Source organism: Toxorhynchites rutilus, chromosome 3 (assembly GCF_029784135.1).
Source record: "Toxorhynchites rutilus septentrionalis strain SRP chromosome 3, ASM2978413v1, whole genome shotgun sequence".
Classification (NCBI taxonomy): Eukaryota; Metazoa; Arthropoda; class Insecta; order Diptera; family Culicidae; genus Toxorhynchites; species Toxorhynchites rutilus.
Genome location: NC_073746.1, coordinates 113,314,377 through 113,338,564, shown reverse-complemented (window position 1 = coordinate 113,338,564; position 24,188 = coordinate 113,314,377). Strand labels below are relative to the sequence as shown.

Here is a 24,188-nt window from a genome sequence, read left to right as displayed (position 1 = left end):
TGAAGAAAAAATGCTACGGCACGTTGAGCTGAAACTTAATGAGAATGATTAATTGTTCAATACCGTCAACATGCATGAACTCGCTTTCATTTTAGTTCATTCATTTAATATTCACTTCCCTGACTTTATCTATTTTTTCCAAAATACAAATCACTACAAATGCTTCAATATATATTCTACAATCAAACACGCCGAATACAGTTATTTGTGACAGTACATGTAGCTGAGCCATATACTGCCGTTCTACGCATAGTTGTCCCATGTTACTTTTTGACGATTTTCACTTTTTGTCATAAAACGTTGTTTTTATGCATAATCTTACGGAAAAATACAAAAAAACATGTAGTTTATTCCCAACTTTTAAAAAACAACATCAAGCTCAATTGTCCCATGTTGATATTCTATTCATAAGTGTCCCACCATGTATTTTTTGTAGATCTATATCGAATAAGTCGGTTCAAGTACAAGAACTTCATGTCACACTTTCAGCATTCCTAATGCACTCTTTTCTGGTTTGGAAGAACGAACTAATTCTCAAACAAATAAGAAAAAGTTTAACAGAACACGTGTACACCTTGTTAGCGAATGCCTAATAACAATGAGATTTATAGTCTGCGAAGGTGTTGCAGATCACTCATTTCTTCATAAAACGATGTTTCTATGCATAATCTTTCGGAAAAACACAAAAAAAATTATTGTTTGTTCCCAGTATATCAAAAAACAACATCAAGTTCAATTGTCCCATGTTGATATTCCAGGCATAACAGTCCCACCATGTATTTTTAAACCCGTAATCAAGCTTGATTGGTTCAGTGAGGGGATCTCATCACATTTCATTCAACAACAGTATAGTGCTTATAAAAAAACCCGGTGTATTGCTAAATTGAAATGCCTAAAGCTTTTGGTAGACAAATATGCGGGAAAACTTTGATTGCGTTTTTCTCAGTTGCTGATTTTGGAACATGGGACAACTATGCGTAGAACGGCAGTATAGCACTTGTAAAAAAATATATATATTCGTTCTCCGCTCTATGATTTATTTGTTGACAGTACATAGTGTTTGTGAATTTGTAAACACGGAATGAGAACACAAAAAAACTATCCATCTATTGATGGATATATTCTATGCACTGTTTAAATGAAGTTAGCTTCCGTTTTGTCTTTGTAAACCTAATTTTCGTTTCGAAATTCGCTGCAGCTGCACTCAACTTTTTGTACAAAAAGTATTAATTTCATTTACTTCACGATACTTTTTTATATCATTGTGTTACATAGAAAAAAGAACCGTTTTTCTGTTGGGTTTCCAATTCTATACATTCATTCGTCAACAGAATCGATTCGCAAATGTTATTGTCGAACAAAAAAAAAGTGCACTCACACTGCTTGCCTTGGCGACCGAGTGTAAAATATAAATGAGAAATTGTTTTTTTTACAATGAAAAACAATATCCTTCTCCTTCTCCCCTCAAGCGCGATTTTCGGGATTGATCCATAGCATTGTGCGTTCCTATAGCAACAACTTGTAATAATGCGGTGACTTTTGGCTTGTGAAATAATTTTTTGTGCCATCCGTTTTGTTCCTGCACCCGAGGAAGCCCAAGGCGGAGTCGGAGAGATGGTATTTTATTTTAAAATGTTGTGCTGTTACGAAATCAAGTGGTGGTGGTGGGCTATCGACAAACGGACAAATGTCGCGGCGCAGTCATTATGCTTTCAACTTATTCTTGAGCGCCGCATACAAAATTGTCTTGCTTAATTTTTCCGCTCTCCTTCCCGAAGTGGTTCCTGGTGACGGCGGCGGCAATGTGGGCGAAGCGCAAGGCGTGCTTTTTTGAATGGAGGGGAAAATGAATGGCGAACTATGGGTGTGATAAGACCATGATAAGTAGTGAACCGCAGAGAGGAAAAATCTAGAAAGTGAACAGACTGGAAAATACTACTCCGATGATGATGATGGGGTGGTGTTTGAAAGCTTCCGTTTCATGTAGGGAGGTGGACTTATTGAAATATATTAAAGGGGTAATCACAGTATTGGGAAAACTCCTGCATAACTTTCAACCGCAATATGTGGGTTAAAGTTGGATCTTCTAGAAGTTGTGCTTGAGCGAACATGGCGTCGTAGTCTTCTGGTGCAGTCAGAGATGCCAACCTTCCTGATTTTTCAGGATTTCCCAGACTTTTTGATACGTTCCCTGATATCCTGACAAACACTCAATTTTCCCTGAATTTTCTGAAATGATCCTGATTTTTGTACGTTTTACTTTATCAGGATAAAAATAAGCTTGAACATATACTGGAATCCCTGCAAAAGCCTTTCGATCTGCACTTGTGAAATACTTCTTTATTTGTTTATCTATTCGCATAATCGAATGCACAGTGTCGACATTTATTGAAGCTTGAAGTTGGCGTGAAACAAAGATACTGTATCAGATTAATACGCTCGAAAATAAATGAAAATAAATATTTAATGTTTTAAGAATGCTTAAAACACGTGATACGGACTCTTACTTAACCGTTTGTCTATACATTTTTCAATATTTCCACAAAAATCCATCATTATAATATAGACTCATTTTTAGATGCATATTTTGTTTATTATTTTCACAAACTACGAAAAAACGTGTTACGTGTAATACACATTCGATACGGAAAAAAAATTCAATCACGATTTTACCTGATAATCAATTATCATTTTCGCTTCACAATGACAAAATATGAATGTCAATGACGTCAACGCGAAATAAATGAATAAACATTGAGGAAGCTTAAGTATAACACAAAGAAATAACAGTAATAGAACAAACGTTGGAAATACACAGTGGACGAAAACAATCAAAAGAATGTTAGCCACCAAAAATATAAAAAACTAATTGATATTTTTCGCTGTAAATAACATCCAAATACAACAAATCGGTGTATAATATTGAAATAATATTTTAATGAATTAGAATGTATTTGTCATTGAAAAGTGTTTTATTTATTGAATAAAACATATAAAGTTATTCGGAAAGTTCCGATGATAACCAAAGACCCGATCAAGAATAATTCTCGGTACACGACAAAATTAATAACAAATGAATTACCAGATACCGTTAAAAGTCTTTGGTTAGGCACAATATTAAAACAATATTCAAAGTGCAGCCAAAAAAAATTTTTTAGGTTGACAATATCGTTTCCAGTGTCTTATAATGGGTTAAAGACACCGATCTAGAACAAACTTGTTCCATCAGGGCATCTCCAAACTTCATGCCTCCTCGACAACAGGACAAATTATTTTAGAATCTGCTAAGGGCAAGAATTTCGACTCTAACGACAATAAGAAAAATACACTGAACAGTTTTCGTTGACAACGCAAACATGTTCTGAGAGGATATAATGTCTTAGCCGCAAGAAAGATTACGAAAAACAAAACTGTGCATATAAAATTGAATAAATGTATGTCTGCCTATGAAAATTATGCTTCTGTTTCCTCTAAAATCGGCACAAACTTTCCGTACAACCCAAAATGAGCTATCCTGATTTCTTCCTGATTTTTATTTTTGTTCTTCCTGATTTTTGAAATTTATTGTAGGCAACCCATGGGTGCAGTAAACATCAATGCCTCAGGTTAATGATAACGTTGTGTAATGTAACTTTCCTGAAAACTAGCAGATTTCTTTTGGAGGAAGAAAAAAAATAATATGCGTGAAACGATTTGCTGTTTTATTTCTATTTTGGGGGGCTGTTTCTCACCACAGCACAGTCGGGCGACTTCATATAAAGGCTGGCCAAGCAAGAAAAGTGTCGTTAAATGCGAAAAAAACATGTTTTTTTTTACATAATTTCGGGATGCTGAACACGAATTTGGCATCCTTTTATTTATTCGAGTCCGTCCATAAAGCACGTGATCCAACTATTCGGAATTTGATGGCACCCTCCCTCCGTAGTATTTTTAACATACTTTTTTTTATATAATTTTATGATCTTTGATCACAAGCAACCCCACTGGGCGTCCTCTCTATTGAAAAAAAAAAGATCACGTAGTTTATGGGCGACCCTTCAATCAAACAAATTTTGCTAATATAAGATAAAAGCTAATATAAATATAAAAGATTTTATTTAGATTACAAATTAAAACAATCATCATATTCTCCTTCTTCGTCTTTTCTTCTCCATAACTGTCATCAGATTCATGGTCATCTTTTCCTGATTCAACAATTGAGGGGCTTAGAATTCAAGGGGTGTAAGTGACTTGATCGATTTCCCTTCATCAACTTTTTCTTCAGTTAATAAATAAACTGCAAAAATGTTCCAAATTTAGTTTGCAATATAATCCGATAGTTGTGGTTCTGATCTATCTTCCACATTGTCAAATACAGCTGGGAATGTATTTGCAGCTAAGTTATGACCAAAAGAGAGAGTCGATGTAGAGAAATCGATCAAATCACTTACACCCCTTTCATTCCAAGCCCCTCAATTGTTTTCTTCATTACATTACCTTATCTGGAAGTTTTTTACAATCACTTTTCTCCTTTTCAAATAAGTGTTTACTATTGGATATGTGGTGATAAGAAGATGATTGACTATATTATGATTAATATTTTCTCAACTATTTTTACGAGTGAAATGTTCTCGGGCATATCTTATTTTCTATTACTTTTCTCTTGGTCTCTTCGGTCATTCTTTCTATAGTTAATATTGCGGTTTGAATAATTCTATAGCCATAAAGTGAAAATTTGTGCATAGCAGTAGGTATATAGTATCAAGAGTACAGATCAACGTAACGTTTTGCTGTGTCGATACAGTAATCGTTATTTTTTTCAAGATCCATCTGCTCGGAGCCTAAAATTTATATAAGAATATTTCGAAGTCGTTTAATCAATTCCTAAATCCACGCCAGTTATTTCGGAACTTGTTTCGGGCTCGCAAAAAACCTAAGGACGGTATTGCCATCATTGCTATTGCCAGAACCTCCAGGATTTGGTTCGTCAATGATGAGACCCAATCTAGTTTTGAAGCTTTCTTAAATGTGAAAATGTGGTATTGCTAGGCTGATTTGTTCTTAGCTGATTTTATTGTGGCTTGTGTTTCAAACTCAGATTTTCACCAGCGCTTGAATCCCAGCCGATATGAAATATGAATCATGCATTCGAAGCAACGTATCCAACCATGTTAAACTCCCATACTGTAACTTTACAAGCGTGTAGCAGCATTGCGCAGAAGTTGTATTTGTTAATGAGTTGACGCATTTTTATCAATCATCGTGAGGAATAATGAGAATGAAACAATGTCTTCACCACTTTTCAACATTATCTCCAAGGACTAAAAGTCATTAATTTCATTTTCTTTTTTCAAATATTTAATGATAAATTTTGTGTCGTATAGCCTAAATTTATATTTTATCCTCTACAGATTACTGTAATACGAAGATTTTCATCAATGGATTATTATGGTTTCGCAACAAAGCTTTTTAGATGGTTTTCTGCAAAAAAATCCCATTTTTTCATTATTTTATTTTTACTATATCTAATGAAAGAGATTTGTTTTGTATAGTTTTTTGAACAATTTTTCCGTCGACGGTAAAAAATTCAAACTATCATTAAAGCTGCAGAGCATTTCAAAGTAATGTACTTTCTTTTAAAAAAATGTCAGCATTTCAGTCTTCGAAAAGTGAATAACATCAATGTGTGCGAAACATAAATTTCGAAGATTTGCTTGCGAGAGACCGCCCCTTCCGACGGCGGATCGACGGTCGATTCGGATTTTATTTTATTTTCGATTCCTTATCCTCGAAAACGAAAAAAAATAAGTTTCTAATAGAAATTATGCTTTCTGTCCTGTCTGGCAATACTCCTAGCATACTTGTGACATTACACTCTTTCTGAACAGTTGTTTCTTTTGCAGTTGTTTTTTTGGACGATTTTTCCGGTCACGGAATAATAGATAACGGTACTCAATGTAAACGAAAGTTTTCAACCATGCCTGACGAAAGGTTTAATGAAAAACTCCATGTATGTGTAGATTAGGGTGGCAATGAATTTATGGGAAAACGACCATCGAATTTCCGAACGGGATTTTCTGTTAAACGTTGATTCATCCGAAAAAATAACCTATGCAAAATTTCAGCTCAATCATACTTTATTTGCTAGTGTCGCAAAGACGTTTTTCAGTTTCCAAAAAAACTCAACTAGCAAATAAAGTCCGATTTTGCATAGGAATTTTTTTCCCGCGGAAATCAACATTTAGCGGGGAGGTCCCTTTCGAAAATGTGGAGGTTACGTTTTCCCCATATATTCAATGGCACTCTAATATCAGCCATTCCATGCCAACTCATCACTTTTCAACAACCAGACCGATTCAGATGATCGACATATCAAATTAAAACTAAATTTTGTTTTCGTAATTCTTGATTGTATTTGTTTTTTATAGTTTACATGGTCTCGGGCTATATTTTTTTCTCAAAAGCTGAAAATTTTTTACCACAAATATCTAAAAACCAGGGATGTGTTCTTTTTCTTTTTAAAGCTATAATCGATTAATGGTCCGGAAAATCAACCTTTTTTAAAAAAAAAATACTTTTTGAAAGATTTATAACTTTTGAACTTCGAAAAATCATAACTCAAAAACGAAAATGGTCACACCCCTGATTCTTGGGAATCCTCAGCTTTCATGAAAAAAAAAAATATAGCGCACTTGGACCCGAGACCATGTAAACTATAAAAAACAAATACAATCAAGAATTACGAAACGAAAATTCATCTTTTACAGATTCAATATTTTTCCGAAAAAGAGTTACAGGGCAGTCTCGATTATATACAGTCTTGAATTTCTTTTCACTGTATACAATCGAATCCTGTATATAATCGAGTCAAATAATTTTTTTTTCATTTTTATGCAAAAATATACTTCGGTTTTTTGAAGAATTTAATTTTTTATTCATCCCCTTGAAGTCATAAAACACTTTTCTCACATGAGAAAAATAAATTGATCAGCAGCACCATGTGATACTGCGGCGTAAAAGACGTCATGTACCCTTATGTTGCTTTGTTCGAATGTGAGAAATTTCACAAGCGGAAAAAATCTGTGCCAATCTGTTCTTTTTGACGAAAATCTGTACCCTGTACTGTACAGAATCTGTATCAAAAATAGAGTAAAAATTTGTACTTTTCCAGATAAATCTGTACGTGTGGCAACACTGATCATATCCACTTAAATTACCTCTTAACGTTGAAATGTTACTTTTTTTTTTAAATGAGTCATATTTGAAATATAGATTTTTTTCTAAACTGTATATAATCGAGTCCAAAATTGTTCATAATCGAATCATATATAATCGAGTCTGACCTGTAATTGGTTTTAATATGTCGATCATAAGAATCGATCCAGCATTTCAAAAGTTATGAATTTTAAAAAAAAAGTCATTTTAGGAAAAAAGTGGAAAAAGTGATTTTTCGTACCACCCTAACATGGAAATGGGCCCATATAGTGGTTTTCAGATTTTCGTCAACATTGGTAGTTTTGTTCCTTATCGTAAAATATTAGACCCTTTTTTTTGAAAGAAGGTTTCCATTTCTATTTTAGGGTGGTTCGAACAACCAACTCTTCTCCCTTTCTTCCAAAACATTTTTTTTCAAAAATTGATAACTTTTGAACTACTGGATCGAATTAGATCGAAGTCGACCGACTTACCAAATTTAAGCCAATGTCTTCTTTGAAAAATTTTTACATTTAGTAAAAAAACGATTTCGTTTTTGTAATTGTTGATTGTATTTGTTTTTTATATTTTACGTGACTTCGGGACCAAAGGCGCGATATTTTCTTAAAATCTGAGTTTTTTTTTACATAACATATCCAAAAATTGGAGAGATGTTCTTTTTCGTTTTTGAGTTATGATTTTTTATAGTTTTCTTGTTTCTAGTTGTCGTTCAAATTTCCTGCGACTAGATTAGACCTATGTGACTGGAATCATTTTTTTTAACACGAGTAATAATTTTTCTAGCTCATTGGCTTCAATTTGATATGTCGATTATCTGAATCGATCCAGTAGTTATGCATTTTTGAAAAAAAAAAGGAAAAAAATATACTTTTTGGACTTCAGTTAACTTTGAAAAATCATGACTCAAAACTAAAACAAAACACACATCTCTAATTATTCATTTTTTATGTAGAAAAGCTTCAGCTTTCAAGAAAAACCCAAAAGAAATGGAAATGGTTCCGGAAGAACCCAAAAGTTGTCAAATCGGAGGCGGACTTCAAGAGAAAATGGATTTCTGTTCAAAAAAAACTACAACCTGACGTTGTACAGAACCTTATGGACGGGGTAAAGAGGAAGGTGCGAGCATACGGGCTTGGGCTCGAAGTATGAATAAAAGGAAAATGCCAAAAATTGTTTAATAGTTTTTATTTTACTGTCTAAAATTTTCAAAAAAATCGGTCTACTGGGCGAATTTCTACAGCGTTTTTTTCGTGATGCAATTTGATGTGACACACCCTTTAGGACAAAATATGCGAAGGGAAGAATAATCAAACGATTATTTTATTTTACATTCTCCTCTGAAATTTGCCTCTCTCAAGTGTACGTACCTCTCGAACCAACGCGTCTGTGTTAGGGACCACATTTCGGTGAGAACGAAAACCCCCTTACGTTCATGTATTTGCGATGTCGATTTCCCCAAGGCTGCTTAGTTTGGATGGCTCGGTTGGGGAAACCGTAAATCGGACCAATCGAAACGAATCTTTCATTTTTTCCTGCATGTTCTGTGTTTAGGTTTTCATATGGGCATGCTAGTGAAAAAATAAAAAATATGGATGATAAGGAATAAAACTACCAATTTTCACGGAAATCTAAGAATGTCTGTCTTAGAGTGAATACATAGATGATTTTGATTACAATCTCAAATAAGTTCTAACAAAAAGGCAGCAAAGTAAAACACCAAATCCAAGCGAAGTAAATCTCCTGAGGATCGTTGTCTTGATAGAGAGCATGAATGTTACGATTTTCGCAAAGGTTGTCTGTAATATTTATTTCATTTCAAACAGATGTGTAATTAATATTTTTTTCGTGTAATAGTTTGCTCATATATTTTTTTGGGTTTTCATCATTTTGTTTCGAACAAAAACAAAACAAAATCATGTCATATATCATCACAAACTCGATGATCTACTTATAGAAAAATTCTTTTTTATATATTTTATTCTTCTAAGTGAAGTTCATAGCAGCTCGAGTTTCTTCTATACCAGAACTAGAAACAGCCAAGGAACAAAGCTAACTAACCTTTGCGAATGGCGCTTGCTGCAGAATGAATGCTGCGCACACACACACTAAACTATCTATTTCGCCAGCAACGCGCTACCACTCCCGACTTTGCCAACTGCTATCTGAAACCATAACGACGACGAAGTTCAGCTGTCTGGAACGACGAGAAACAAATACCACTACCAGGCGCTTTCCTCGTTAATGGTCTGTTTGCATCTCCTCTCTTTCCGTCCGTACTATTTCTTGCGATGATCGTCGTTGGAAACTAGGTTAAATCTAGCCTAGCCTAGCCACCCCCCCAATATGAATCATGACCGTTGGTTTGGATCTGTTTAATAGTTGTTTTTTCCCCGTCGTGTTGCTGCTTTCGCTCTCTGTGTCGCTCCGATGAGAATTTTCAATTTTGGAAGCGTTACAAAAAATTTAGAATGCAATTAAATTCTTGTGAAATGGACATTGAAATTCTTGTCTGCACGAATTAGTTGTTTATTCATGTATTATTGATTTCCAAAAAGATAGTTCTTATTGTAAGTCATGCTTTGAAGTATGATGAAAAATTTCTAATCAAACCGAAATCAGAAAGAGTGCAGTTATAAGGATGTTAATCTATATATGTCAATGAATTCTCTTAGTGCGACCCTGTAGTATTTCTATTTTGGGTCAAATCTGGTAGCACATGTTGGCGGCGTTCGATTTCTCACAGCTGAACTGAAACAGTCAACACATAGTCCATCTGTTTCATCGTGAAGTGTTCACAGAAATGGAGCTTGGATGCACTTACCCTCAGAGAGGCATCCTAAGCAAGAAGTTTTAGGGGAGAGTGGTTCTAAACCGACCACATAGATCATAGAGACTGCTGAATATCTTAAATATGAGGTGATTTCAGCATTGACTCTTTAATTGACAGCAAGGCTCTTTTACGTCTAGTTGGGGATCTTTGGAATGGTGTTGTCTGATGAATGTATCGTGTCACAAAACTCGAACGCAACAAACTATAGCAAAATTCAAAGTTCTCTAGCAATGTGACCGATTCGCACGGGAGCAGAGCTAAACAAGTCCATTCGTGAGTTGTGAGCGGCATTCAATGGTTTAGGTTTTCAGGTTTCCGTACGATACAGAGGAAATTGTTTGTTGACAATATTTTGCACACCTTCGGTAAAGACTTATCTGACAATCAAAACTTGTCCGAGAGACTTGTCTGTCATTTTAATACTGACGAATCAAACATATTTTCCAATTTCTTATGAGCGATAATAATATTTTGGACTTTGTTTCGGCACAACAAGGACATCCCGCGTAATTTTTGAAAAGGTCCTAAGTAACAAATGTAAATAAATCAAGTAATGGATGCACACTATTAGTGCTCAAACATTGAATGCAATGCGAAAACAACCGTTCAAGTATCTATCCTTTTCACCTTTTTATTATCGATACAAAAAATGTCCAATGTACAGATTCGAATTTTAAGCACTCGACTATTACTTCGGACGTCACTTTCTTCTGAAGCTCGATACGTCCGAAGTAACAAAACATTCAAAACAACACGAAGTCGTACTTCGGACATTTTGAGTTTTGACGTAGAACTACGTCTTTCATTAAGGGTGCCAAATCAGAAATCAGGTCACGCTTTTATGAAATAAAGTTAAGGTTAATAACTATTTTTGTCGCGAACGGATTTTGGCGATTTACATACTTAACGAATCGGAAAATCCGTAAGATTTGTTTAATATGCTATACATTAGAATCCCTTGGTTTGTAGATGGTTAAAATTCATGAAAACTTCAAGCGTTTCCATTTTCCCATACATTTGTTCTGTCCATTTGTGTGCTTTCCCGAACAGAGCTGTCAATAACGAGCAACTTATCGACAACCAACGGAGGGGAAATCGTAGGATTTAAAATCTCCGTGAACAAAGGAAAAGTAGAAGAATGAAGGGGAATACTTGCCTAGAGTATAAACAGTGGATCTCGCTGCGGCATACTTTCATTCGTCATCGGGCTGTTGAGCAATCCAGTTCACTTTGCTTTCGCTGCGCTTCGATCTAAGATTGGACCCCACCAGTGGTAATCCAGCTTGGATATCGTCGTTTGGTTTTTCTGTTCGTTTTTCGCGTTATTCGTATCGCGTGTTTTTATTTCCGCGTCATAAATTGGACGCTTCGCGTAGTGTGTAATGAGCAAGAAGAAGAGGAAGGCAGGCTCGAGCCCTGCAAAAAACAAACGCATTGCCAGGGGCAATTAAATTTCGAGGCAGGCGTCATCTAATGATGCACGCGATGTTGGTGCAGTGAAAAGCGCTCGCACTGAACCGAGCCTTCGCGAGTGTGACACCGCATCGAACAACAGGCAGCCCAGGCAGCAACTAAAATCAAGCTCCCCCCGCTGGTGGTGAAGGCAGTCGCTCTTGACAAACTCATCAGCGAATTCGCATCGATGGATGTTACAGCAGAGAACAAGCTGTGTGACATAATTCAGTCTTTTTCCAAGCTGTTAACATTGTTTTTTTCCGTCATCATAAGGGCTTCGTTGGTGCCTTTGAGAATGCATCAATGCATTAAACTGAAGATATGGCGAAGCAGGCGGTAAGGTTGAGCGCCAAAAAATTAGTTGGGGAATATCAAGCATCTTGAATGTCTTACTGGAATGTTATAAGTTATTTGAGTTCGCGTGCCAATCGCAAAACTGCCTCGTCTAGGATTGCATTTGCGCTAATATTGATCATAATGAACTATTGCTACTGTTTCCGAGGTTGTTATTAAAAAAAAGAGAGTTTATTTCGCTTGTTTAGTCACCAAGAAATAAATGTCGTTCTGGAATTTTGTATGTGATTAGGTTTCGCTTGCCAGTAGCAAACTAAGGGTGACAGCTGCACTTCTCTTGGGCATGAGAAAGTAATGCAACTTTTTTCGAGGCCAGTGATATTAACATAAGCGTTTCTTTTGAGAATAGCGCAAAATGATTAGAAGTGTTTATATTCCTAGTAGTTTCAAGCCACCAATGTATGGCGACTTATATAAAATAACAGTATAATTCTACGTCAACAATGCGGTCGTATCTTGGACACAACCTCCTATAATTTTTTTTTGTTATTTTCGGGTGTTGATATCTTTTTTAGTGAAATTCAACGAGTTTAAACAATAATGATCTGCTTTTAGCACGGAGTGCAAGTATTTGAAGCGTTGTTCAGTAGTTATTTGCAAATTGTCATCGTACAACGTAATTTGTCCAATATACGAAGCGGTCAGTGAAAACGTCCAATGTAACATTTTTTACTCGGAGACTTCAATTTCAAACTAAAATCACATAACAACAGTTACGATTGGTTTTGCAGATTTATTATTAACTGCCAGTGGTAAAAGTAGTGATAAAGATCGATTCCTTTTGAAACAATTCGCGGAACAATGTTCCGGTCTTCATGTGGGTGAAGATACCAATAAAAAGATACCAATAACTTTTAATTACAACTGACATTTTTTGTAGCCGATGATAAGACAGTTTTATCATTTAAATTAGAAGCACACCATCCTACGAGAATATTCTGAGATGGTGGAGTGTTGGAATTGACCTATCTGGTCATGGGAACCATTTGAAATTTCAAGAAATTCACGAAAATGGACAAGTCCTAAGGCTAATATTTTTCGGAGGCGATAGAATGTCAATTTTATCATTTGAATTAGAAGCATACTATCCTCCGAGAATATTCTGAGATGGTGGAATGTTGGAATTGACCCATCTGGTCATGGGAACCATTTTAAATTTCAAGAAATTTACGATAATGGACAAGTCCTAAGGCTAATATTTTTCGGAGGCGATAGAATGTCAATTTTATCATTTGAATTAGAAGCATACCATCCTCCGAGAATATTCTGAGATGGTGGAATGTTGGAATTGACCCATCTGGTCATGGGAACCATTTTAAATTTCAAGAAATTTACGACAATGGACAAGTCCTAAGGCTAATATTTTTTGGAGGCGATAGAATGTCGATTTTATCATTTGAATTAGAAGCATACCATCCTACGAGAATATTCTGAGATGGTGGAGTGTTGGAATTGACCCATCTGGTCATGGGAACCATTTGAAATTTCAAGAAATTTACGATAATGGACAAGTCCTAAAGCTAATATTTTTTGGAGGCGATAGAATGTCGATTTTATCATTTGAATTAGAAGCATACCATCCTCCGAGAATATTCTGAGATGATGGAGTGTTGGAATTGACCCATCTGGTCATGGGAACCATTTTAAATTTCAAGAAATTTACGATAATGGACAAGTCCTAAGGCTAATATTTTTTGGAGGCGATAGAATGTCGATTTTATCATTTGAATTAGAAGCATACCATCCTACGAGAATATTCTGAGATGGTGGAGTGTTGGAATTGACCCATCTGATCATGGGAACCATTTTAAATTTCAAGAAATTTACGATAATGGACAAGTCCTAAGGCTAATATTTTTTGGAGGCGATAGAATGTCGATTTTATCATTTGAATTAGAAGCATACCATCCTACGAGAATATTCTGAGATGGTGAAGTGTTGGAATTGACCCATCTGATCATGGGAACCATTTTAAATTTCAAGAAATTTACGATAATGGACAAGTCCTAAGGCTAATATTTTTCGGAGGCGATAGAATGTCAATTTTATCATTTGAATTAGAAGCATACTATCCTCCGAGAATATTCTGAGATGGTGGAGTGTTGGAATTGACCCATCTGATCATGGGAACCATTTTAAATTTCAAGAAATTTACGATAATGGACAAGTCCTAAGGCTAATATTTTTTGGAGGCGATAGAATGTCGATTTTATCATTTGAATTAGAAGCATACCATCCTACGAGAATATTCTGAGATGGTGGAATGTTGGAATTGACCCATCTGGTCATGGGAACCATTTAAAATTTCAAGAAATTTACGATAATGGACAAGTCCTAAGGCTAATATTTTTTGGAGGCGATAGAATGTCAATTTTATCATTTGAATTAGAAGCATACTATCCTCCGAAAATATTTTGAGATGGTGGAGTGTTGGAATTGACCTATCTGATCATAGGAACCATTTAAAATTTAAAAAAAAATCCACGCGAATGGTTGAGGTTTATGGCAACTATTTTTTGTAGCCGATGGAATGACAATTTTTTCATTTTTGACTTAGACGACAGGATTCTATCTCGTTTCTGAAAGGACTCAAACTGGACAAATAAAAATACTTCAAGTTAAAAGGTAATATAAAAATTTATTGATGAGACTTAAAAATTATATCATTTTAATTTTCGAACATATTTCACATTGTTTTGTAGATGGAATTTTTAGCACCATATTTGGGGCGCATCTACTGCAACACCTCCGTCCACATGATTGACATGACAAAATTAGTGATTTCAAGCTGCTGCAGTATAAACAAATTTTTATTACTGCTGTATTTAGGAGTTTTATTTTGATTTGTTTCCTCTCAGAATCCATGTTTCCTAGCCCGGTCAACGGTTTCTTCAAAAGAAAGTTTTGTGCATATTTAGCTACATATACACCACAGTTGTAGTCGTCGTTTTGCTTGTCGTGCGCAATATTTTTCGAGCCGCTTTGCCAATTGGTTGAATCAAATGGTTGATTTTTAAGTCTCCGAATAGAGCTTACTGCCTTCAAAAATTCTTCTTGTACGTCCTTCAAATATGGGGATGCTGTTTCGAGAGGATCTAAATAAAAAGTTTCTCTATTCATAAAATCAGCAATGAAGAGAACCCAATGGTTCCCTCTTCCAACTTGCTTGGTGGGTGCTTGCCCAGCTCTAACATTCAAAGGAACCACCCATACTCCCGATGTATTGGTTAGAACTGGTAAAACATAATCTCGTTTCCTATCCAATACTTCTTTTAGTTGAGTTGTATCAAACAAGTTTCTCGACATGTAAGTTGATACCAATTTTACGCTTTCGACCTCACATTCTTTTATGGCCACTGCAATTATCGCATCTAAGGTTTCTCCATCCATATATGTATGTGCATCGAGCGTTTGAAGCATTTCTGAGCTTACAATCATACTACTTACTCCTATGCTCTCATATTCTGAAGGAAACTCACCGAAATACCATTTGGTGGTAACTGGAAATTCAAATCCTTTGTCAATGAATTGATGAATAGAGGACAGATTACAGGTAGTTTCTAAATCTTCTTCTAATGATCTTTTTCTGTTGTTATCACTGTTTTCCTTTGAATCTGGGTGCTTCTGTGTTGATTGTTCAAGTTGTGTGTTTAAGCTGTTAGTTTCCTGCTTCTTTTTCTTCTTGAACAAGTGGGTTGAAGCATCTTTTTGAAAGTATGGACTATGCCATTCGTCCTCTATGTCTTCTACGTTTCCGACAAATCTGTCATATTCTGCGATTCTATCATCTTGACGTTTTTTAGCATTACTTATTCCTTTATCAGTAGCGTATATATCTTCAATGTCAAAGTCGGAAAAGTGGAACAGAGATTCAATATACGATTGTAGTTTTCGAAGAAAATGTGTTATTCTTTCGTAGAGCTGACCTTTCATAACATTGTGTTTCAATGTTCGGAAGAAGCTTTCAACCCTTGCGTTTGAAATAGTATCCGGATTCGAGTCAATTTGAGATACTATTATATTTGACCACAAACAAACCACAGGCATGTATTTTTTCAAGGCGACATCTTCCAAGAATCCTTTGAAATACAGTGGGTTCTGTGATCCTTGGCTGAGATCATCTATTTGTTTTAATGTTGTTTCAAATGTTTCTTTTAACAACGCATAAAAAGGCGATCCCAAGAAGATTTTGTCCTCATCTTTTTTTAGAATTTCTGGTTCACCGATGCCAGTATAATCAAATTTACCAGCGCTTTCTGAATCGAAGCTTGTTCTATCATTAATTTTTGCATCTAGTTCTTTTAGTGATGTCTCAAGCATTCGGTTCTCATTTGCAGATCCAAAAATGCATGTCATAATGATAAACAGATCGATTAAGTCCACTAAGTTTGTAGCACGTACAGCCAATCGCATACAGTCCATGAACTTATGTTTTATGTTGATTGGAGCAGATTTCAAGTCCTTAGAAACTACATTCATGAAATGACTGTAGCATAAATGAATGATAGTGAAATTGAGATTGAGTTCTCTTATGCAAACTTTATAACAATCTCGGATATACTCTGGTAGTGTATGGTGTTGATTATTAAGAGCCCGTATCAATCCACCAATCAGTGACCAGCTCCAATCAACACTAACAATTCTCGCTATTTTATTCAATTTATTCATAGAGCTGCCTGACTCGTACGAAGCACGAAATATATTCAACCAATTGTGGAAGTCTACTGTTTTTTGGCTTTCAGTCACAAAGGTTGTTACGGGTACACTAAAATTTGACCGGTAATTGTATGCGACCAAAACATATATTTGAACACGCTTCTCAGCTTTTGAATATCGTACAACCGATCCAGTACCATCCATGTAGAAAATAGGACTGTAAGTCTTGTTTTTTCTCAGCTCTTTGAACATTTTTGTATTAAAACAAATTACACCAAAGGGCTTTCTAAACACATTTTTGATATAAGATCCGTTATCCTCAGACATTTTTATCAAATCTTGAAAATCATCAATATCCCTGTTAAGCTTCGATTTAGCTTCACTGCTAATTTTTTTCAATACATTTTTGCTGACAATGTCTACCTTCTCGAATGGTTCCCTTTTTTTCTTTTCGTTGATCAACTTAGTTCGTAATTCAAGTGGTTTTTGGAGCTGCAGTTTTTTCATATTTATGTTTCTTTTTACTCCTTTGCAATATGCCGCTTTCAGGTTTTCCCCGTGTATCAGGGTCATAGCGACATTAACATAGACATCGACTTTATATATGTTATCACCATCCGTAACAGAAACAATTTTGAAACGATAAGATCTGCAGGTCTTGTGAGCGCAGACACCATAAAATAGCCAGCCAGATTTGTTGCAATTATGAGAATTTATATTGATTATACAATAGATATTGAATTCTTCATATTTGATTTTTAACAAATCTTCTAAGGCCACTATAAAAGGCCTTCTATGCTTTTGTTGCTTATATTTAGCATCGCCAACCTTGGTTTTGCTTTGCATTATATTATGTTGATCATAATGTTTACACATTTCAATGTTCTTCTTGTTGATGTAAAAAGAACACTCGTAAATTGAAGCACCACTATAAAGTCTTTTTGTGGCAGTTGCCCCACATTCCGCAACCTTGACATTGTATTTGATCCTGTTACTGTTGCCTTTTTCTTTTATCTCTTTTCGTAGGTTTTCAAAGTCCGTTGTATTGAACACAAGTTCAGTTACATCTACATCACTGCTATAAGTAGTATCTTGTGATTTGGTCGATCCTTCAAGATCATTGGTATCAAATGAAACAATCGAGTCTTGCATGTCGTTCGTTGATCTCTCTTGCATTTGACTTACTGATGTTTCAAAAATGCGACATTCAATTTCTGGAGCATTAAGTTCCATTCCTTTCTTACATACTTTTGCAGGAAACTCGACGGATAATGATTTTATTTCGACACGCGATAAATCTGTTCCTTTCAATAAAAATCCGAATGGAGGTTGCTGAAGAATAATACATATTAATACATGAATAATTAATTGGAAATGTCATCTTACTTCGTTATCTTTTCCCGTATTATCAACGCCGTCAAAAGTAGTACTTTGAGAGTCGGCCAATTCCTCGAAATCGTTTGTGTCAAATGATACAAATGATAATGTTCTTGTTTCGACACGTGAAGGAGATGAGTTTGTTTCGGACATATGATCTGTTTTATTTAATAAAAGCTGCTAAATAACAACTATTAATACATGAATTAATAAATAGAAATGTCATCTTACTTCATGAACTCCAACGCAGTCTTGTGGCAAGCAGGCACTTTCATTCTCAAAAGAACATTCTTTGAAATTATCGATCTATAAAAATTTGAAGTTACTGTATGGCGTGACTATTTCAAAGCAATTTGATATTTTACACTTACGTTATGACTTTCAGCGGCAATTGAATGTTCAATATTCTGCGGAAATGATTTCACATTGAAAATTTCAAAATAGTTTTATTAATTTCAGGAAGCTTATAACAATTATAAGGGTTCTCACCTTTCGTTCTGCACGATACTTCTTATATGTTGGATTACAAGCGAAGTTATTCCTAACTTTTTTTAAGTTAGGTGCGCATTTTTCGTTTAATCCCATTTCTACAAGAATTTCTTTCAGATTCTTAGAATTCAATTCGAATAGCTCATCCAACTCTTCTCTAGCGATCAAATCATTCGCTGCATCCCAACAATTCTGCAAAGTAATCTCAGGAGCAAACCGTTTTACGGATTTTCGATGTTTCATTAGAAGGCTTTTGATTACCTTCATACTAGGATAGTTCGTTTTATCTAATCCCATACGCTCCAAAATTACTTGCATGTTCTTAAAATTTAACTTGAAATCATATTCTAGGCACTTGGTTGAAATTAAACTGTTAACCGCTTCTAAACACATCTCTAAATTAATTTTATAAGAGGATGCCATCTTCACAGTACACATTTCTCAATCCTTATAGTACTCCGGTTGGAAAGGGTCTGACTAAATTTACTGTAGGAAAAAACGACACTAGTTTTCAAAGTCCAAATTTTCACTATAACTTTCTCTAATGGTTTCTAAATACACGTGGTGAATAAAAACTTATAAAGATGGATCATATGCTGCTCTGCTACTTTTATACTCCCTGAAATTGGTGGGGTGTTTGTCCTGTCGGCTTCGCTCGGATAGCTCGGGTGATATTCGTTTGTTGTGTTGATACTGCTTTCATCTCACTTTCGCACGTCTCTGGGTGATGCAATGGAATGACAGGTCATGTCGCAACACGTATGCGCTCGCTCCGCGTGGCGCAAACAGTAGATATTATCGTCTATTACTGCTATTAATCACCTAATATTATTCTATACACTAACTTAACGAACCAAAAAAATAAACACCCTTATTCTTGTTTTCGAACGAACACAAAACGTTCGAAAGAATGCCTCATTCGTATCCTTGGTTTCGTACGAAAGAAATCTATCCGTTCGAACATTCGAACATCGTTCGTTCGAACGAATTGCCCTATCCTCGTTTTCGTACGAAAGTGTTTTTTCATCGGTCAGTCAAACGACACTTTTGAGTAGCGAATCAGATGAAGCGTAGAAGAAAATTTAATCGATGTTTACGTTTTTGTGGTTTATTCAGACGCATAAAATACTCAAATTGATTTTCTCTAATGTTTATTTTAATTAGGGTGGGAAATTTCTATAGAAGCAGATAAAAAATATATAGACATGATTTCTTGATCTGTCGATATTTTCAATTTCGCTGCCGGAGAAAATCGTTTGGTCGTCGAGGATTAAATGAATTGCTGCTCGTTTGTGTTGAACAGGTGAACAATAATGGCTTGAGAGTTTTTAACCTGTCCTCAATTACCATCGCCAAGGTTCGAGCCATACAAATTAATAGTTTAGTTAAACGTTTTGTTTCTGAAAAAAATAATACGTGAAAATTGATGATAATTACTTAGTAGAATATCGACATGCTGAAATTTAAACTGCTTAGCCGGATGATTTTCAATTTTTATCCGTTGAATCCATTCCACGTACCGTGTTTCATCCCTTTTGATTATGAAATGATATTCCTGGTCGACATCTCTTCTTATAATAGGAAACAACGGAAATTATGTGACTGTTGGATTTCGCGTTATGATCATAGGCTTTAGTATCACTAACGCAAATTTCTCCATATTTTCATACCAATTCGTTCAACTTTTCAGACCCATTTATCATTGGGTTCTGGTGGAAACATTCAGAAGCTCTTTTAATAATACATTTAAAGAACATGTAGCAATAGTTTCTATTCATGTTTTTAAAAAGTGAACTCAGGGGTATGAATGCCACACAGAAAAAAGCGCAATTTTTATTATGAATTAATTTTGTCGTAATAAAATTTTTACTGAAGTCATAGATTAATACAAACTGAACCTACCTCAATTTCCATGCATTCGTCGGATTCCAGCTGTATTCCACTTTCAATATCATCACAACTCATCGCAATCGTTTCATTGCCGAACGAAAATTCGCCACGGCGCAACTCCGCCACCGAATATTTTCATTACGATTCGGCGCTAGAGTACGTGCTCCCGTGGCCGAGTGGTTAGCGTCCCACACTATCATGCCGGGGGTTCGGGTTCGATTCCCGTTCTGGTCGGGGGATTTTTCGTGAAAGAAAATTCTTCCGGCTTGCACTGTGGTCACGCGTATTCTAGAGCTTGCCCCTCCAGAGTACATTCAAGGCGTGTTATTCGGCATAGAAATCTCAACCAAGCACTACTAATAAAAATGACGCAAGTAATGCTGCGTTGAGAAGGCAAAAGTTTCACTGGAACGGTAGTGCCATCCAAGAAGAAGAAGAAGCTAGAGTACACAACTTCACTTTGGTGACTTAAGATAATAGCGCTGACTTAGTATTTTTTTTATTTTGCGCTTTTTTATGTCGAAATATTTTTCAGTGTTGATCTTAACGCCTACAGAAAATGTATAGCAGACCAGGAGACAGACACTTCTGTCGTCAAAAATTTCGGCGGTCGACGCCATATTTGAAAATGTCGACGCCGGTTTTTTTCAACAAGAAAAATGGGGCCAACGGCGACCGCCGCTAGCTTATTTTTCTAGTTGACTCGATCGGCTACGGATGTTTTTAGTTCATTCAAGTCTGTTCAGAAGATCGGGACTATCCTGTACCGCCTAGTATGGAAACGACCCCGTGTTAACACTAGATTTACCAGCTATTTATATATACCTATTTCTACCAGCACCAGTCAAAATGACTGGTGTATAAGAAAAAATGAATATTGTGGTTCCAGTCTGTACTATTACTTATCAAATGGCGAAAATAAGTTGAACAATATTAATTGTGATAGATAAATGGACTAATAGACATTGTCAAATAACAAAACACTTAATTGTTTACAGTTTGTTGCTCACAATAGATTTTGCAGTGTATACACTTTCTACATAGACTTTTTTTGCATTTATTGCAAATATTTGTAGTCTTATTGTTATTAAAATATTCTATTTGACACCATTTGCGTACAGAAACAGTGCCATTTGTAGTTGGTATATCAGCTTCGTGTGGTATTTGCCTTGAAGTCTGATATTCTGAAGCAAGTTCTTTTGCTAATTGAAACAGAAAGTCTTCTCGTGAGATATTTTCTCCTGTTATGTTTTGTTCAATATCCAGCTATTTCTTCCGGCTGAAACTAAATTATTGAAAAACAGTTGAAGTGGTCACCTTCTGGAACCTGATTTCCATTCGATCAGTGACATCGACGCCAAAATATGTCTGGTTGCCAATAGAAGCGCGTATCGTTCCAAGCAACGAAGTATTTTGAGATCTTAATTTTAACGCCAAAGGAATACTTGTAAAAAATATCAGTTTTACGCTCCTTCATGGTATACGGTTCAAGAAATTTCATTACGACAAATTTGCATAGGGGGATTGATGCATTTCGAGTCTCGCTTTTTCCTAAATAAGGAAAGCCATTTATCACATATTTCGTCTCTACATCAGACGCCAATTAGAATTTTATGCTAAATTTATGGGGTTTGTTTGGAAAATACTGAGTAAATCTGCATCTGGCCTCCGATGGAAAAAGTTGCTTATCCCCGGTAATATAAGTTCATCCCCTGTTTGAAGCTATTTCCTTCGTACGCCCCACGCGCGCACAATATTGCAAGAGATGCCTTCAATTTTTCTTGTGTAATTGTCCACTTTTTTCCAAAACTCGAGAGGCTTCTAACTCTGTACAAATTCGTATATGTTCCAAAATATGGTTATCAATCAGTAATTGGAACGCACTACTTAGATTCCCGTTCATAATATTTCTTTCAGCATGTGCTGTTGGACCGTGTACATCTTTGAAATTACTATGAACTAGTAATCTACCAGCAACACCTCCTTCTTCAATTCTCGTTCAAATAGTTCCGTCTAAAGCAATTTCAGTTTGCTGATTTGGTACGCTTGATTGGAATTTTTACGCAACCACTGTCGCTTGGCTCATCTATATTGTCATCATCAGGAATTTCCTCATCACTACTCTCGATAATAGCACTGTTATCATCACTTCCTTGAGAATCAATTTTTCTATCTAACAAATCATCGCCGCTGTCGTATAATTCACTTTCCACATCTGAACATTCCAGAGGTATGCTGGTTGCATTTTCTAAATATGCAGAACATTTTCAGGGGCTGACAATTGCTGTCAAAATATGTTGAAATTAAAACGCTCTCATACATTTCTTCATAGAAACATGCACCAGTCAGTTTGACTGGTACTGGTTTAAATGTCAATAACAAAAAAATATATTTGTTAGTAATAAATATTAAGTAACATTAAGTTTATAAAATGTTTTTTCTACTTATAGCTACAAAAGTCATAACATCATTTCGGAAAGCAAATGTAATATGTCGTAGGAATTTTAAATTGAAATTGCACGACCAGTCAAAATGACTGGTCTGGTAAATCTAGTGTTAAATAAGTTGCAAGTGGTTGCTCACGGAAGTTACGAAGGCTAAATTCGCGTTCAGTGGATTCAGTAGTAGATGTATATGTATGACAGAAGTGGAGAAAAAGGAATGAAAATGAACAATCGATCATTACCAGAAGTGATGACAACGCGGTTAGATCCAGGAAAAAATCAATACAGTTTTTTTTTATATAATTACGCCTAATTGATCTACTGATTGTAGGACGTATTCTATTCATTTAAAGTGAATACTCACGGGAAAAAGTATGGCGAAATAAGATTTAAATTAATAACAATTTGCAGAACAAGATATTTTTCTCTAGGCTCAATCTGAGAGGAGAACTTGAATTCCATTACTCAGTGGGTTAGGTATTACCTCTGACTACCAAGGAGTCGCAAAGAAAACCCTATTGTAAGATTTATATCACTTGAAAGCATACGTTTACTTATAATAAAAATACTTCAGCTTCAAGTCGTCTGAACGAGACTGATCTGAGGAGGTTTCTTATTCAGAAAATCGGAACAAAGTCGAATGATTAATATCACTCGATAATAGTCGATTTCAACTTTTTTTTCGTAAATTTAAGCCGGGAGTCTCGAGTCATGGTTAAGAAGTGTTCTCGATGCATCGATTTCGCGAACTGAAAATTAATATCGACTAGCATTTCCGAAAATACTAGACTATCCCATGTTGTAGGTTGCTCAACCGATCAAAAATTCGTTTCCTCATATATTTTCTCAAATATTCTTAATTTTTTAAGCACTTTTTTGTGAGAATATGATGAGATTTTACAATAAAACATGAAACAATATTTTGGAATGGGTTAATCACGTTTTGGAATCGGCGCCTATCCGGCTCGACTAAGAAAATCTAGAACTGGACTATAATATTGATCGGCTAAATTTTAGAGAAACTTAGTTTATTCGACCCAAAAAATTATTTTCTTTTTGAATATTTTTTCATTGACCGATGTAATATTTGGTCCAGAGATGTAAGCTGATTTACATTTAAGCCGCGATTCATTAGCCATCGAAGCAAATTAATTGGTCGACTTAAGCTGACTTTCTTGTTATGAACGATCAATTTTTGAAGCCGCCATTCAAATTCAAAAACGATTATTTTAGCAGTAGATGCCGGTTTGATGACTAATGGAAAGACTCGTGTGTCTAATTAAAATGAAAAAAATGTCATTCCATCGCCTCCAAAAAATATCAGCCTTAGGACTTGTCCATTTTTGTGAATTTCTTGAAATTTCAAATGGTTCCCATGACCAGATGAGTCAATTCCAACACTCCACCATCTCAAAATATTCTCATAGGATGGTATGCTTCTAATTCAAATGATAAAATTGACATTCTATCGCCTCCGAAAAATATTAGCCTTAGGACTT

At 35.4% G+C, this 24,188-nt stretch overlaps 2 protein-coding genes across 9 annotated transcripts in view; one reads left to right on the top strand and one right to left on the bottom strand.

The window, feature by feature from the left end:
- The window catches only part of LOC129778886 (PRL-1 phosphatase), a 184,655-nt gene that overhangs the window by 6,246 nt on the left and 154,221 nt on the right, over window positions 1-24,188 (top strand). The window lies entirely within an intron of this gene.
- Window positions 14,259-24,104, bottom strand: LOC129778884 (uncharacterized). Of its 6 annotated transcripts, none has more exons than XM_055786035.1 (4): window positions 18,238-24,104; window positions 18,098-18,172; window positions 17,876-18,046; window positions 14,259-17,821 (listed from the first exon to the last, which is right to left on the bottom strand). In XM_055786035.1, the coding sequence occupies exons 3-4, from the start codon at window positions 18,017-18,019 to the stop codon at window positions 14,492-14,494; spliced, it is 3,474 nt and encodes a 1,157-aa protein (XP_055642010.1). In that variant the 5' UTR covers window positions 18,020-18,046; window positions 18,098-18,172; window positions 18,238-24,104; the 3' UTR covers window positions 14,259-14,491. The 6 variants fall into 6 exon arrangements, with proteins under 6 accessions (XP_055642010.1, XP_055642011.1, XP_055642008.1 ...); XM_055786036.1 differs by having other exon boundaries at window positions 17,876-18,043; XM_055786033.1 differs by having other exon boundaries at window positions 18,098-24,104.